The sequence below is a fragment of the Gadus macrocephalus genome, chromosome 7 (genome assembly GCF_031168955.1).
Source record: "Gadus macrocephalus chromosome 7, ASM3116895v1".
Lineage (NCBI taxonomy): Eukaryota > Metazoa > Chordata > Actinopteri > Gadiformes > Gadidae > Gadus > Gadus macrocephalus.
Genome location: NC_082388.1, coordinates 12,969,296 through 12,985,570, shown reverse-complemented (window position 1 = coordinate 12,985,570; position 16,275 = coordinate 12,969,296). Strand labels below are relative to the sequence as shown.

Genomic DNA, 16,275 nt, shown 5'->3' with positions numbered 1-16,275 from the left:
TTCCCTTCTGCTGCTCTGGCCTCCAACAGCACTTCTTCAACCTCTCCTGCAGTGCCTTTACCTCTGACCCCTAACCCTGAAGAATGGCTCTCTACAGAGTTCACCAGTTAAGGACTAATAAGCAGTCCCGCCCCCTCTCTCACCACTAAACCCATGTTACCGAAACGGATATCGCTCCCCTTGAAGTAGGCTCAGATGTCCCGGCCCTCTCTTGCTGGTAACGCGCACGTGAAGCAACCCCTTCCAGAAAGATCTGGTCAAAGGTTGTATCCTTTCTATTATTTTTCTCTCATAATTAACCATTCATGACCTCATCTAAACTTGCAAGCCTATAATAAGCGTACATACTAAACATCCTATCCTAAGACTTTTAGGGCTGAGTTTGAGTTTTTGTTCATTACAACCCAATAAGGATTTTACATCTTCACAGCCCTCCTCTTCATCCTCCAGCTCTCAGTATCTTCCTCCTCGTCTCCGCAAAGCAACCCACGGAGAGAGCCGGGGGAGCTCCAAAACACGCACACGCACACACACACACACACACACACACACACACACACACACACACACACACACACACACACACGTTCTCTACCACAGGATGTTGGCGGAGGATGACAGTATGCAGGGAACAGGAACTGGTGTTTTAGTGGGTTTAGAATAGAAATAGAAAACACACTGAGCGATTACTACACGAAAAACCACGTTACTGAAACAATCCAATATGCATGGCTCATGTCATAGCGGGATGAGGACAGATGGGGGCGCTGTGAGACGCAGAACTTCTATCGAGGACTTGTTCGACATTACTGTGCACTAATTTGAGCCAATCAGAAAAGACTAATTGTCATGACCTGGTTTCAGCAGAGAGAAGCCGGGTAGATATCCCCCTGCTACTCTCTGCTCCGAGCCGGTCCTTTTTCTTTGCAGCTGTACATCTGCATCGTCTCCAAGAGGCCAGACGCCTAACCTCTAACACTTACCCGCTGACCACACTTAGCTAACATGAAAATAACTTTACCTACCCCATTGTCTAGCTGCACATGATCCATAAGGTAAAACAAATTAACTAATTCTGATGGCTTCTGCTTCCAGGTTATCTTAACCAACCAATCAGCAGGGGCCTGAACTCAGAGCTCAGGCCCCCCCCCCACTGGAGCGTGGTCCCACTGGGGCGTGGTCCCACTGGGCGTGGTCCCACTGGAACAGCTTCAAAGAATTCCTAAGGCAGCGTTTTAGAAGGACGGATTGTGGACTCAGAACACCGTAGAAGAACAGGGAACTGGTGGCAGGTTTAAGAAACAAAAACTATAAGACAAAATGAGCTAAAACCAGGGTAAAGGGGAGAGGGTACCTCGTTTGTGTCTGTGGGGCTGGCCCCGGGTTGAATCTAGATCCAGTGAAGGTGAGTTTTGTGTAGTAGGGTTCTCCCCCTTAGAGGGGGGTTAGGGGGGGGGGGGGGGGGCAGCAACAGATTAGGCCTCAGAATCCATAGCTGGTTTCCTGCTGATCTAAAGGACGACCCAGCCTGATACAAGCTCTCTTTGTTCCGACCAGTTCACTCCAACTGTTAAGCAACACGGACTCACTTCTGCAAATATGGAGGAATGTTACAAAGGTTTCCAAACAGCACTGAACATAAAAGACGGGTTGCAAGATGTAGAAGATGTTGGAGAAGGCCTTGCTCAGCATAAGGTTGAAACAGAGGGGGCAGGCGGGCCGGCTGGCCACCGACCAATGGGGTGGCACCTATGGAGCCGAGGCAGTGAGGGCCGCGTGCCACCAGCTGCACTGCGCATTCCTACCAGCAGAGCCCACTCTGGAGCGGTACAATTATGTAAGACAGGCCCCATAGCCGCAGACAGGCTGATGAAAGAGGTTTGGGGTGGTGTTCGGTAGGCTAGGTGAAGGGTGTTCCCTTGAACATCTTGATCAATCAGCATTTTGCAGGCCCAATAAAGGGTTGCGAAGAATGAGATTCTTTCAGATTCCACGCCTGTCCAAACGCATCCTTAGATTGTGACACGTGATTTGGGGCCGGTCCCAGGTAACTCGGCTCATGGGTCAGTTAGCCCCATGTGACCATCCAGGTTACAGCCGGCTATTTTAGGATCCATATGGAAATCCTACATTTCCTCATCTGGCCTGTGAAATTAATTGAGCTCATCACACCTTAGGCACTGGAAGTGTATGCATATCTGGTATCCATTAATTAATACATGTGTACATGTTATAGAACAGGTTACAATACTATAATATGCACGTTCCGTACAGCTTTAGCCTACATGACCAGCCTGTCCTTGATGCAAACTGAGTCAGGATTGGGGGGGTGGGGGGGGGGATCTTTACAGAAGTAAGATCCGAGTTAGTGGGAATGACACAGGGGTCTCTGGTGTAGCTGCTTCATAATATTAAGTCCGTGTCTCTGATTATTTGACCACGCCCATTGGTCGCGCGCACCGACGTTAAGCCCCAATGGAGAGTTCATTAGAAAAAAGGCCCATTTTTAGAGGTACATTTCGTGGTAGGCGATTACTGGAAATTGGGTCATCAAATAGCCAAAGGGCAAATCAAACTGACAGGAAGAACAAGACGAGGCCGTCAACTTACCATTAAAACGTCTAGGCGCCCCACCTTGACCACCGATCCTGTCGCTCCTGGCCGGTCGACCGAGCAGTACGGTCCGGACCTCGGCGCCTCGCCCACTCCCTGAACAGTGGCGAGCCTTCGCTGCAACACGCCGTCCACGATGTCGGAACACTGCGATAGTCAACGAAATGTCGGCCTGAATACGATTAGAATACATGTCCTATAGGTCTAGCTTTAGGAAATCGAGCTTACTTTAGTAGAAAGTAGAATGCGGACGAGGACTTCGGTCTCCTTTCAGAACTCTGGTCTGTCTGAGTCCTGTCTCTTCTCTCACTTGCTCTTCTAGCTAAGAACTACTCCCCCCCCCCCCCAGTCTCTCTCCTCTCTGCTCACTCTCCGTCTCTCTCTCTCTCCTCTCTCTCTCCTCTCTCTCTCTCTCTCTCTCTCTCTCTCTCTCTCTCGTCTCTCGCTCTCTCTCTCTCTCTCTCGCTCTCTCTCTCCTCTCTCTCTCTCTCACTCTCTGCTCTCTCTCTCTCGTCTCTCTCTCTCTCTCTCTCTCTCTCTCTCTCTCCCTCGCTCCTCTCACACACCACACACACACAGCCGGCTTCCTACTCCGATCAGGCTGGCAGCGCCGTGACGTAGACGTCCAGCGCTGTCCAATGGGAAGTGACCATCGCGATGTGACGTCAAGGCCTCCACGTCTATTAAAGAGCAGGTCTCGAGTTACACTGAAGATCATCAGTTAACCTTTGTATAAATTGTATCATGTAAAATCAACCGTCGATATCAATAGTGAGGTATCTCTGTCCGTGTCTTTCCGTTCGTTGCCATGGCGATATGATTTATAGGCTTCGTTTCAGGAACAGACCAACTAAGCCAGTCCTAATTAAGTGATGACCTGGGACTTTCTCTTCCTTCTGAGGTTTTAATATCCATCTCTCTGTGCTATTACTGCGGCTGCGTCACAAGGATGCTTTCTCACCGTCAGCTGATGGAAGAACACGTGCACCCCCCCCCCCCCCCCCCCCCCCCCAGACACACACACCCAGTGATTCATAAAGATGGCTGAACCCCCCCCCACAACTAACCTTTACCCCTCCACAGACAGGAGATCGAACCTGAATGTAGGATTTATATTGCATTCCCGTGTTTCAAATATTTTCCGAAATAGCTGAAACGGTATCAGTAATTCTAAGATTCCTAAAAATGCCAAGAATGTGCGAGTCTAACTGCGTTAGACAGACAGACAGTTTAATAATCCTCCACCTAACTCATTTAGGCTGTATGGGGGGTGAGATGAGCATACGTAACGTCCATTTGAACCTAATAAATAAGGCTCATTGTACTCTTAGTTATATTTACAAGACTTTCCATTACCAGTATGAGGCCTCGTGGCGCAACGGTAGCGCGTCTGACTCCAGATCAGAAGGTTGGTTGCGTGTTCAAATCACGTCGGGGTCAGTCATATATTTATTACATTTCTGCATGATAAGGCATGTGCATACATGACTAATCAAATATCGGCACTCCCAGTTCACTTGGAGGAGGAGTCGGGTTAACGGTTGCTACGGAGACGCGTCTCTTTGCCTCCCATGCTACCGGAAAAACACGGAAGCACCGGCTGAGCATCTTCTCAAATCGAGGCTTCAGATGTTTTGCATTAGTGTCTTTGAAGGATTCTGAATGGTTTTGCACACCCTATTGTACTAACAAGGCGTAGGATACAATTAAATAACTACTTATAGCAGACTCATTTGACGATGCTAGAAGTCGGTTCACACATGGAGGGGAACAGCAACCCCCCCCTGAGAAACACGGAGGCGAGGGAGCGGAAGAAGACCAGGAGGAGGCGGAGAAGAAAGACAGCAAGTGTTCCTACGAAGAGCGGGCATTCAATCAGCCACCTTGAGGAGGATAAAGGTGATCGATTGGCGTTCTTCCTTGTATTAAAGTTCGATATGTTTGTTTGCATGCTGCGAGGCACATCTTTAATCAAATCATCCCAGACCAAATACTGGTCCATTAAGAACACTAAGAACCATAAAAACAGCTTTATTTATACGCTACAAGTAGCCTTCCAGTACTGCCTCTCAGCACGGTGGAGACCTGCCCGTGTGTTTGTGTGCGCGTGTGTTTGTGTACGTGTATGTCTGAGAGAAAGAATGTGTGTGTGTGTGTGTGTGTGTGTGTGTGTGTGTGTGTGTGTGTGTGTGTGTGTGTGTGTGTGTGTGTGTGTGTGTGTGTGTGTGTGTGTGTGTGTGTGTTTGAGAGAGAGATAATTTGTGTGTATCTTTGTAAATGCATGAATGTGTGTGTGTCGGTATGTTTGTATATGCATGAATGTGTGTGAGTGTGTGAGAGAGAGAGAGAGAGAGAGAGAGAGAGAGAGAGAGAGAGAGAGAGAGAGAGAGAGAGAGAGAGAGAGAGAGAGAGAGAGAGAGAGAGAGAGAGAGAAAACACTGTGTGCATCTGCTTCCTGCTTGTCTTACCTATTTTACCCTACTTATAACCTGCGTATTGTTTTCCATAGACAATCCTGGGAGCATATTGCCCCCCAGCACCCTGTCCGTCTCCCTGCCCCCCCTCCCCGGACCCGGGCCGCCCCAGGCCCTTAAGGGGAGAGATAAGGAGGGGGCTCCCCATTGGAGCAACAACCCGCCCCCGCTAGCTTCCCCCACAACAAGGGGCGTTCCTGAGCTGAGTGCCCAGGCCAGGGGGAGCCTGAGGTGGGAAGGGGAGCTGGACGACCCCCTCGCGGAGGGGGAGAGGTTGGAGCTCTACAAGGCCCGGCGGAGGCAGCGCTACCTGGCTCTGAGGCCGGTCTGAGGAGACCAGCCCCCCCCCCCCCCCCCCCCGGACCTCATCAATGCTAATAGGTTACATTTTTTGATTAAATGCAGTAAACACAATATCCTTCAGAGACTGTCTGTCCAACCCCCATGGCTGCGGGAGGAAAAATAATTGCTGATGGCATATGATCTGTCCAGAGAATCCATATTAACTCTCCCTCTAGACTCTGTAGATGTGTACTGCTACAGGGTCCACTGGCCTACTTCCACAGAAGAGAACGTCATTAAGTCATTACGAGCCTGTACCGTATTGATGGTGCTTTACAGTTATGCAGCACCAGGGTGGAGTAGGGCCCCCTTCGCAGAGAGGGGTCCCAGGACTGACCAAGGGTGCAGTAGGGCCCCCTTCACAGAGAGGGGTCCCGGGACATACCAAGAGTGGAGAAGGACCCCCTTCACAGAGAGGTCCCAGGACATGCCAAGGGTGGAGTAGGACCCCCTTCACAGAGAGGGGTCCCAGGACAGACCACGGGTAGAGTAGGACCCCCTTCACAGAGAGTTCCCAGGACATACCAGGGGGACCCTCAAACACCACTATGGGACTGCTGTCCCATAGTGGTGTTTGAGGGCCCCGCTGGTACAGGTACAGGTAGACTGATGTTCACTAGCTCAGTATACTGGTGCCCTGGTACATCAAAGGAGAAGACCCATATTCAGATTATTATAATTGACACCTGTGAAAGCACAACATTTGACCATTCATTTCACTTGTGAATGAAGCCGATGTAGACTCAGGGGAAGGGGGCCTGCTCTGATTTATGTTAATTTGACTATCTGTTGGCTTTGAAAGAGAACGTCATAGGTGTGTGGATAAAGGTTTGTTGTACTACGTTACCCAGGAGTCTTAGCGCCAGGTGGATTCAGGAAGTGCACAACGTGATATAAGAGCTGAGCGTGTACATGTGTTGGGGCCGCTTAAGTAATAGAAAAAAGAGTTCTCGGAGGTAAACATGCTGCAGCGCCCTGTTTGTCATATACAACGAACAGGCATAACATTAGGTATGTATTTAAAAACGATACTGAGTAAATTTATGTGAATCTAGGCTAGAAGATCTCTAAAGTATGTTTACGTTTAAGGATTTTTACAGAAGTTACTTGAAATTCAGCATAAATAAAGCATATATATATGTATGACTTGAGACAATAAAAGGGGAAAAGTGTTCAGCCTTATGAATCCGATTGGCTTCTCTAAATAATTAATTATTTAATTGAGTATTTAGTCGATAAAAAATATATAAAAATCATTGGTTGTAAATATGAGCCATAATGTATTCCACGCCAAAAGACGACGTCAGCATGTTGCACCTGAGTGTGATCCGAGCCTTTCTCATCCAGGTCTTGGTTCTTCTTTGAAATAGCACGGCTCATGTCTCCATAACGTTACTCAAAAGTCACCAAACACAATATCAATCAAGAATAATAGAGGAAGTGATCCAACAGAAAAATGCTAAATAAGGGTAAAAGGACAGGTATTTCTTATGAATACATTTGAACATAGTACAATAACTATTCTACCACCCACCAAATGAGGATCCACCCCAACCCATGTTGAACGGTTCTTAACGAGGCGCTCTGTGATGCGGCGGCCCCACAGGTGAACGCAATCCTAGTCAGGAACGGATGTGGATATATCTCTTCCAAAATCCTCTCACATCACATGGGGATCCCACCGTACTACGTATCTACGCACCGTCAGAGTTCATATCAAACCGGTAATAATCCCAGCTCAGTAAAGACAACCTGTCTGGTGATCACTCTGGTAATCACTTCCTCCACCTTATGCCAATGCAGACGTACAGGCATTTGTTTTGTTGAGCGCCTATTACAGAGTAATTTATGTTGAGGTTTATTCTTATTTGATCATTAATTATCCTGCATATAACTATTGCCCTTCATATTTGATTAATGAGTAAGATGTGTGTATCCTTGTATTCATCTAATGCTGAGCTGACAGGTTTTCTGTTATACACCACATCAAACCATTAACATGGTTCAATGTGGTTAACCCAACATCTGTCTCCGCCTCCTCCATCCCTCTATCCGGGTCACCTGGCCCATGTCCAACATCAGTTCACCGCTCCTACTATCCGCCATCTTGCCAGCTTCTCCTAATTAGCATAGACTAATCTTACAATCAGCAGTCAAAGTAAGATAAATGAGGTATATGAATAAAGAAAATGAATGTATAAATAAAAAAACGACTAATCACAAGTCTGAACGTGTCCCAGGTGAACTCTGGACCTAAGGGATGCAGAGCACCTCTAGCTAAGTCCTTGTAGCCCATTAGCTCCGAACATGGGTTTCATAACTGTCCGTTTCATAACTGTTACATCAGACAGTGTGGGGGAGGGGGGAACACAAACACGAAAACGCATCCACACAAAATGTAGAGTGTTATCTTCAAGCTACACCTTTGGTCCCCTTATCAGAAGGGGTCTAAACCATTCAAGAATAAATACGTTGTGTGTGTCCATGTTGATGGTGTGTGTTTGTTCGTGTGCGTGAAAGAAAACGACCAACGGTTGGCCGTGGGCTACGGTTGGACCTCCACCAGCGCGCGCACCAGGTCCCGCTGAGCCGCTAACAACCGCCGCATCTACAAGGCGGTGTTTTCTACTCCGGCCCCCCCCTCCCGTCATGGATCTGAGGTCCGCCCTCCTGGCTGTCGGAGGGTCCGTGTGCTCCTTCAAACTGGTCCACACGCTGCTCGGAGGCCTGCAGGCGCCGCCCAGAGAGGGCCACCGAGCCTGGAGACAGCGCAACATCGGCACGTCGCTGGCTCACAGCTCGCTGTCAGGGGCATGGGCGGCGCTGTGGTGCGTAGGAACGTCTGTCTGTGACACTCGACGTGTGTCTGTCCGTTTCTGTTCGTCTAAACGTCCACCTGCCTCTGTGTGTCTATATATTCGTCGGTCTGTCTTTCTATCTGTCTGTCCGTCTGTCTATTGACGTATCTACATTTCTGTCCATGCTGTCTGATATTTCATTTTTAACGTCAGGTTAAAGTAATTATCTCTCCACTGCTGTCTGATAATATCGAACGTCAGGTTAAAGTAATGATCTGTCCAACCAAACAGCTTCTGGTGCCATCCTCAGATGGCAGAAGACCTGATCTCCACTCACACCAGGTTCTCCTTCAGCCTGGTCACCCTGTCTACAGGTGACACTTATGTACACTCATATACACAACCACACTTATCTAGAATGGTGTGCTTATAATTGTTGTCTTTGTTTGAAAAGCCAAAATTAACATTCGATACATCTGTTGAAATGAAAAAGTGTTACATTTCTTCCACATGTAAACACGGTGAAAGACCTCTCCAAAGTGACACACTCCTATGCCGGTGTAAGATCACAGTAAATCTATGAATTGACTTCTGTGCGTGTGTGTGTGTTTGTGTGTGTAGGTTATTTCATCTATGACGCCCTGGATCTGCTCCTTAACCAGTCGTTCAAGCGGTCGTGGGAGGTCCTCCTTCACCACGCAGTGGTAAGAGATAGGGCGTGTCTGTAACCAAAGGTTGATGTCTATCTGTTATCGCGTGTGTGTTTTTGCGTCCACATATAGTTGTGTTGTACATACATGCTTTGTGTGGAGCTGTCTTCGTGTTGAGGTTAGTGAATGATTGTAGAACCGTCCAAACCCCTTATGGTCGATGCCTTCATATCTGTTGCATTCTTCTTGGTTCTGGCAGATAAAACCCCAGGCCTCATTCTCATCCAGTCATAAAGCTTCAACCTTGGGGTCGAGAGTATCTATGGAGCTCAAGATATAAATATCTGATCCATCAGAAAAGGTCATCTTGGTTCGAAATGATTATACTTATAAGCTACAAAGTAGATTAGTGTGTGTAGTTGTGTGTGTAGAACCTCATGTGACTGTGTGACGAGTTGAGACCTAGTGAAGGGAGGCTTGCCGCCTCCCTTCATGGGACGGTGAGGTGTTTTTCACATTGACAAAACATTGGAAGCATTTATTTTGTTATGCTTTCAATAGATGCAAATACCTTCTATCTGCATGGCAGTTTAATTCATACATTGCATGAAATATTGCAATTTTTAACCATTTAAAAAAAGGTTGAATAGTGGCATCACAGGGGAAAAAAAAATGTTTCTCTTTGTTATATTATGACATAAAATGATTGTTAGATTGACTCTTCACCCAGATAGATAATATACGGAGAAGATACCAATAATAGTCTACGATCATACTGGCTTGTGGGTCTGGAAGCCTGCCTGTGTGTGATACTCATATCCGGTCTTTCCTCCCCCTCCCACAAGGTTGTTTCCTGCTTCAGCCTGGCCATCAGCTCCCGCCTCTACGTGGGCTTTGCTGTCCTGTCTCTGCTGGTGGAGATCAACACTGTGTTCCTCCACATCAGGCAGCTCATGCTCCTGTCTGGCTGGCAGAACCGGCCAGCAGGAGGCAGCGCCCCCACCACCGACCCTCCCCGGCCCACGCCTGCTTTCCGCCTGACCAGCCTCCTCAACCTGGCCACGTGGGTAGCCCCCCCCCCTTACTAGTGCATCACGCTACTTTAAAACCCACACACCAGATCCGTTCTCAGTATACGGTAACTTCTCAAGCAAAACCTGGAGACGGGGTAAACAAGAGAGTCCGTGCTCGGAGGGGTGGGCCAGTTACCGTCAGGTAGACGGAACAGCTCAGTGTACGGGCTTTAATGGGTTATGTTTTTTTTTTTAAATTGTAGATAAGAGATGCACCCAATCCTTTCCGATGTCCATCTGATCCCTGCCTCTCTCTCCCCTGGAAGGTTCTTGGTGTTCCGGTTGTGTACGCTGGGCTGGATGACTCGGTGGCTGGCCGCACAAGCGGGGCAAATTCCTCGGTTCGCCCACACGCTGGGAACGGTGGGCTTGGGCGGCATCACTGTCATGAACGTGGTTCTTCTCTATCGGTTGCTCCGCGCGGAAGTGCTGACCGACACACGAACCTCCGGAAAGGACCACTAGAGGGCGCTGTTCATGCGACGGAACCTCCGGCCTATTTTCACTCAGACGACCCTCCCAATGAAATGGTCATCGGTCACGTTCGACCAGCGTTTACAATAGACTCTTACTCTTGACACAATAACTTAATTACCTCAATTAATATTTACAATTAAACTGCAGAATTATTGTGTGAAATAGCTCTTTATTTATCAGAGTGACATGCCCATCATGGGATGTTTCCGAAATATTAATATCATGAAAATCCAAAAAGAAAATCAAGAAAGAAAAAAAAAGTTGAATCAAATGTATCAATCTAATTCATCAGATGCTCCATTATGATCTTCTTTGGAAATGTGGTGACTAGAGAGGGCTTGCTGTGTTGCGCCCTGGTCCGGACGTCCTGCCCGAGGCAGGGCAGAGGAACGCCCTGGGTCCGGAGCTCCGTCTGGTAGAAGGGGCACACCTTCATGTGCTCGGACATGTGCGGGACGTCCTGGAAACACCACTGGCTGACGGGGGAGAACAGGGTGCTGAACTCCCACACCTGATGGATGGAGGGAGGGAGGCAGGGAGGGAGTCATCGACGGTTTCAACAATAAAATATTTAAACAACTGAATAAGTGTCATGATGGACAGGCCAGAGAAGAGACAGGAGGTGGGCTAAGAGTAGAAGGGAACTCACATCCCCGCAGGTCCGAGCCGAACCCGGATTCGCTGCAAGGTGTTTTCTGTCTATAATGTTTAGCGCACTTGCGGCTAAAAGGAGTTCAATGTAACAAATGCACTAAACCATACAATGACCATGATGTCATCAGAATCAGGAAACCTGCCCGGTCCAGACACTGGCTTCTCCAACCATGCTACGGACAGGAAGATCCCTTTGGAATTCTGCCGCGCTAAGACATCATCTGGAGTTGAGTCATGTTAATGTTAAAGTTGTAAATATCTAATAATATATGATGTACATCATATAACAGTAGGAATGTTAGCGGTGGTTTGGCCCGTGGGTTCTGAGTTACTTTTCTCTGAGGGCCCCGGGTTGCAAGATATCCCAATTGCTGCTGCCATGGAAACAAGCAAACGACCTGGATCAACTGAGGTTCCACTGGATTCTACTGACAGAAAAGGCCTGGTCCTCTTTCGACAAGGTCCCCCACCAAAGCCGCGCTAAAATACAGCTAGATCTGCAGTTGAGTCATGTTACTGTTAAAGTTGTAAATATATAATGTAATAATATATATAATATACATACAACAGCTTTCTAGCCACACGTTTCCAGTCAGTGGTGAACTGAGGGGCTCTTGAGCGAGACTCTGGACCTAGTGGAAGACATACTGGTGGCCCGAGGCTCACGGACTCAGGGTAACCCTGTCCATCGCGCCGGGCGGAGCGGGTCCTACCTTCTCCCCGACCCTCCACTCGGCCCGGCCCTGGGAGCCGGTCCTCCTCTGCCAGCGCAGGGTCACCATGCCCCGGTCGCTCAGCAGGGAGGAGCACACGTCCCTCAGCAGGCGGGACACCAGGGCCAGCTGGGACAGGGACAGGCTGTCCAGGAAGCTGGCCACGTGGCAGAGCACCTCGTAGGGCAGCCCGCTCAGAGAGTCCCGTCCTCCGGGCCCTGGAGGGACCTCAGGCAGGAGGGGGCGCAGGCTGAAGCAGCTCAGGTCCTGGCTGAGGAGTCAACACGTTTATATGTTCTGTAGGCGGCCTGAATGACTCAGGTTAAACTTCACTAACTCGGTTATTCCTACTTACTTGTTGGTGACAAGCCTGAATTACTCAGGTTCAAGTTCACTAAATAGGTTATTCCTACTTGTAGGTAGCTGTAGCCGGAATTACTCAGGTTAAATTTGACTCACTAGGTTATTCCTACTTACTTGTAGGTGACGGTGGCTTTATGGGTGGAGGGCTGGAACCTTCTCTGGCTGAAGGTGCAGCCCAGGTAGGAGAGGGGACATCTCTGCTCAAACCAGCCGCTCACGCACGTCTGGACGTCAGCGTGGACGTTCCTGAAGACGGGGAGGCTTATTAGAAACTAAGTGCACATTGAACAAACTGGAGGAATGTAGGAATGGTCAATATGCAATATCTTTTAAATTAAACAACATTGATAAAAACACAGAATATAATTGAAATGTGATGCGATTTGGAAGTATTAGGACGGAAGAGTAAAAGTAGCACTACAATGAGTACTCGGTTTGTTGTTGTAATACCCATCCTAACCACCGTGTGGAGCCCATTGTCCCTTACAGTGGTAGACTTCCTCAGGCCTTGTCCACTAATGGAGCGACACCTGTGTGGTTCTCTGTGAAAAGGCTCCCTTCCTCCACAGACAGGAAGTACAATAACACCAGTGTCTTAGCAGAGCGCCCACCTGAAGTGGTGCATGTACTCCCTGCGCGGGAAGCTGTGGCCGCAGAGGAAGGTGAAGGCGGAGCTGGCCTTGTTGTGGCGGCTGGTCACGCTCTCCATCTGCAGCTGGACGTGCAGCTCCGCCGGCCGGCCCTCCGTCAGGTCCGCCAGGACCGCGGTGCTCCGGAACGGCGCCGACAGGAAGTGGTAGGTCTGGGTGCCCTCGTCCTGCAGCAGTGTGTCGAAGGACGTGCTCTCGGCGATCAGGTGACCTCGATGCTCCTTCTCCAGCGAGCACAGCAAGGACGCCTGAGCGGGACCCCAAACACCCCACAACACAGAGCTCAGACTGGGGTGGGGGGGGGGTGAGGGTGATGAAGGGATGAAGGGGATGAGGTCAGGGGACCTGATCCTGCCTCCAGTGGGACCTCATCACCGGGCTGTCACCAATTTGAACCCATCAAAAGCAGAATATTGCATATAACCTTTATTTGGCTATATTATAGTGTAGGACCCTGATGGAGGCCGTAAGTTCTGATGACAAATGATTGTCTGTTATTGTCATGATTGAGGCGGCCAAATTAGGCTGGGGGGGGGGCACCCACCTGGACCTCCTCCCACACGGGCGTGTTCTCCAGCCCCGCCGCCAGGTCGCTGGTGTCCACGCCGCGGCTCTCCCTCTTGTAGAAGCCCGGGTTGCGGATGCGGCCCTGCCGGGCGATGAAGCTGGTGGGCACGTGGAAGGTCCGCACGCTGATGATCTTCATGGGCTCCACGTGGCCGTACACGAACCCGCCGGCCAGAGCGCCGCGGGCCGCCGCCGCCGCCGCAGGGGCGGTCCCCGGCTCCTCCTCCGGCAGGGCGCCCAGCCCGGACCCCTTCTCCGAGCCGCGGTTCGGACGGGCCGCCGCTGGCCCCGCCCCCCCGCCCGCCACCCTGCAGCCGCCCTTCTCCATGCTGAACATGCGCTCCCACGCCGCGTAGCTCTGCAGCAGCTCAGGGTCCACCCCGGACCTCCTGGCCAGGGCCTCCCTCTCCTCCTGGCTGGGCTCCTCCTCCTCCTCCTCCTCCTCCTCCTCCTCCTCCTCCTCCTCTTCCTCCGCCCTCGGCCCCGCCCCGTCCCCCGGCACCCGGATGTTGATCTGGCTCATGTGGTCCGAGGCGGCGCCGCCCTCCGCCCCGTCCGCCCGCACCGCCCCCCTCTCCGCCTCCCTGCGTCCCTTCTCCTCCCTCTCCTCCTCACTCTCCCTCTCCCTCTCCTCCTCCCCCCCCCTCCTCCCCTCGTCCTCCCGGCCCGCGCAGAGCTCGGGGAACAGGCTCTTCATCTTGAGGGAGTGGAACAGGTGGTCCTGGTCTCGCAGGGCCATGGCCAGGTCCAGGTCCCGGGAGGGCCCCCCCGAGGGCCCCCCCCCGCCTTGCTCCCGCAGCAGGTTGGCGTGCAGCTCCCGGAGGGGGTGGGAGTGGGCGTCGTCGGCCGGCCAGCGGTTCCACTCCATGGAGCAGCTCACCACGCTGGCGGGGCAGGAGGCCAGGTGGGCGGCGCGCGCGGCCCGGGGCATGGCGTGGGGGCAGCCGTAGGCGGCGTTGAGGCAGGGCCGCCTCTGCCGGGGGCACAGCAGCGCGTGCTCCTCCTGCTTGCAGAGGTGGAAGACGGCTCCGCAGAGCAGGGGGCACGGGGCCAGGGCGCAGCTCACCGGGCCCTCCGGACGGGCCCTGCAGCGCCGGCTGTAGCAGGACTCACAGTGAGGGTGCAGCCCCGGGGCCGCGGGGGGGCGGGACCGCCGACTCTGGAGGGGGGGGGGGGGGGGGGGGGTGTTGGTGTTTTGTGATTGTAATGAACATTCATACTGTACAGATCATGTCAAGTTAAGGATACAGAGAGACAACGGACAGGCAGGCAGACAGACAGACTAGTGGCAGACAGACAGATAGGCCAATTATTTTCTGGTCCCAGTCTTTATATGCCCCGGATTACACATATGTTGTTTGTGGATTTAAATGTTACTTTTTCATGCAAAGTAAACTAAACATTTTCGTGAAGAAGTTCGATGATGTTAGGTTTTTTCCAGGGGGAGGGTAAAAGCATCAGAAGAGGTGAAAACCATTATAAGTTGGGGTATGTGGAGAGATTCAGTTATGCCGATGGGTAGATTGACGGTCTTGTCCACGCCAGTCGCAGGGAGTGTGACGGCACATACGAGACATATCTTTCTCATTGTATTTTCTCTACAGCCTTTAACTGAACAATTGCACAATAAACGGTCAAACTCTTGACATGAAAAATTATCATTTAAATCCACAAACAACATATGTGTAATCAAGGGCATATGAAGACTGGGACTAGAAAATAATTAGCCTACTTTCTCTTCATTGAAACCCATTCATATTTTTCGATCTCATAGGTCCCATGGGCTCTACCGGAAGGGGCATGACTTGATAAAAAAAAATGGGCTTTGTGTATTCCATCGTATTATTTCCACTATAATTGAATATTTATATTTTGTGAGTTTCTTATAAACCCACTAGGATCAGAAACAGTGCTGCTGACGCTCTTCAGTAGTGAATCTGTGGGCGCCACTGGCCATTGGCTTAGCCACTGTATGATTATCCAGCTGTTTTTTACGGATTGCATTTGAGGTGAACCCCTTTAGGTCATTGTTGGGGAGCCACTGTACTAGAGAGAGAAGGTACACACATTGTTCTGTTATGTGTAGATATACATGTCAATGAGACAGACCGACAGACAGAGGCAAGAGAAAGTCAACAAGGACTCACCATATTGGTTTTGAATTGTAATTTGATCAATTACCCTGTAATGTATGGAAGTCTGAAAAACAAAACAACAAAAGTCTTTTAACAGCCCTAGAGACACATAAGCATCATTAAACGCATGAATTGAAAAAAAATAAATAAGACTAGATCTGAAGAGAAGGATCTGTTTATTCTGAAAATTCTTACCTTGTGTCAACGTAGATGTTTAGGCCTACTCTGTCTGGCGTTAACAGTTCAGGTCTATGCATTTGCACGAGAATAAGCAGGGAGGTTAAAATTAGCCAGGCAGCATGGAGGTTCACATACTGACCTCTCTCGCAGTGGACTCAAATTACTAAATTATTAAAAATACTTTCCTTTCTTCCGCCCTCCTCTGTCCATGAAATGCATTTACCCCTCAAGAACGATAGTTTTTGAATAATTGTTGGTCCAATAAATAAATTACCCTCCACTTTAGGAAAAAAGCGACAAACAAATCAGCGCTTTGGTTATTCTGCGGTAACCAGTACCTCTCCTTCTTACTAGATGAGTCCGGTCTCTCCACCGGCTTCAACTTGAGGATGAAATGTGAATTGTCGTGCGAGTCACTCACTGCTTTCTGCTGAACTCCGCGGAGTAGAATTTAAACCTTGGAGCTGTCATGGTCGGCACTAATAGTCTATTTTTAACACAGACACGCACTCTCCAACACACTCAAAGATCTCCAGCACACACTGTGACATTACAAGAAACACAGGCCTACTTTTCCAGTTTATAT

At 49.9% G+C, this 16,275-nt stretch overlaps 3 protein-coding genes and 1 non-coding gene across 6 annotated transcripts; 3 read left to right on the top strand and 1 right to left on the bottom strand.

Moving 5' to 3' along the window:
• Positions 1–3,977: 3,977 nt before the first annotated feature.
• Positions 3,978–4,053, top strand: trnaw-cca (transfer RNA tryptophan (anticodon CCA)). Its single transcript has one exon. It is a non-coding gene; the product is annotated as a tRNA-Trp (tRNA).
• On the top strand, positions 3,989–5,929 carry liat1 (ligand of ATE1). The gene is made up of 2 exons (XM_060055905.1): positions 3,989–4,512; positions 5,123–5,929. Exons 1-2 carry the CDS (start codon positions 4,353–4,355, stop codon positions 5,416–5,418), a joined length of 456 nt encoding a protein of 151 aa, XP_059911888.1. The 5' UTR covers positions 3,989–4,352; the 3' UTR covers positions 5,419–5,929.
• A 149-nt stretch (positions 5,930–6,078) lies between these two features.
• LOC132460900 (TLC domain-containing protein 2-like) lies at positions 6,079–10,669 on the top strand. 3 transcript variants are annotated; one of them, XM_060055873.1, is made up of 6 exons: positions 6,079–6,440; positions 8,045–8,257; positions 8,519–8,601; positions 8,849–8,931; positions 9,723–9,940; positions 10,217–10,669. In XM_060055873.1, the coding sequence occupies exons 2-6, from the start codon at positions 8,079–8,081 to the stop codon at positions 10,413–10,415; spliced, it is 762 nt and encodes a 253-aa protein (XP_059911856.1). In that variant the 5' UTR covers positions 6,079–6,440; positions 8,045–8,078; the 3' UTR covers positions 10,416–10,669. The 3 variants fall into 3 exon arrangements, with proteins under 3 accessions (XP_059911856.1, XP_059911854.1, XP_059911855.1); XM_060055871.1 differs by having other exon boundaries at positions 7,950–8,257; XM_060055872.1 differs by lacking the exon at positions 6,079–6,440 and having other exon boundaries at positions 7,435–8,257.
• Positions 10,577–16,240, bottom strand: fbxo40.1 (F-box protein 40, tandem duplicate 1). The gene is made up of 7 exons (XM_060055727.1): positions 15,705–16,240; positions 15,522–15,573; positions 13,352–14,533; positions 12,769–13,055; positions 12,272–12,403; positions 11,795–12,065; positions 10,577–10,938 (listed from the first exon to the last, which is right to left on the bottom strand). Exons 2-7 carry the CDS (start codon positions 15,522–15,524, stop codon positions 10,708–10,710), a joined length of 2,106 nt encoding a protein of 701 aa, XP_059911710.1. The 5' UTR covers positions 15,525–15,573; positions 15,705–16,240; the 3' UTR covers positions 10,577–10,707.
• Between the last annotated feature and the right edge of the window lie 35 nt (positions 16,241–16,275).

Coding starts and splice junctions, on each gene's coding strand:
- liat1 (XM_060055905.1), top strand. CDS start 4,353: ATGCTAGAAGTCGGTTCACACATGGAGGGGAACAGCAACCCCCCCCTG. Junction 4,513..5,122: donor CCACCTTGAGGAGGATAAAG/GTGATCGATTGG, acceptor TGTTTTCCATAG/ACAATCCTGGGAGCATATTG.
- LOC132460900 (XM_060055873.1), top strand. CDS start 8,079: ATGGATCTGAGGTCCGCCCTCCTGGCTGTCGGAGGGTCCGTGTGCTCC. Junction 8,932..9,722: donor TCCTCCTTCACCACGCAGTG/GTAAGAGATAGG, acceptor CCCTCCCACAAG/GTTGTTTCCTGCTTCAGCCT. Junction 9,941..10,216: donor AGCCTCCTCAACCTGGCCAC/GTGGGTAGCCCC, acceptor CTCCCCTGGAAG/GTTCTTGGTGTTCCGGTTGT.
- fbxo40.1 (XM_060055727.1), bottom strand. Junction 12,066..12,271: donor AAAGCCACCGTCACCTACAA/GTAAGTAGGAAT, acceptor TTGACTCCTCAG/CCAGGACCTGAGCTGCTTCA. Junction 10,939..11,794: donor AGTGGAGGGTCGGGGAGAAG/GTAGGACCCGCT, acceptor TCCATCCATCAG/GTGTGGGAGTTCAGCACCCT.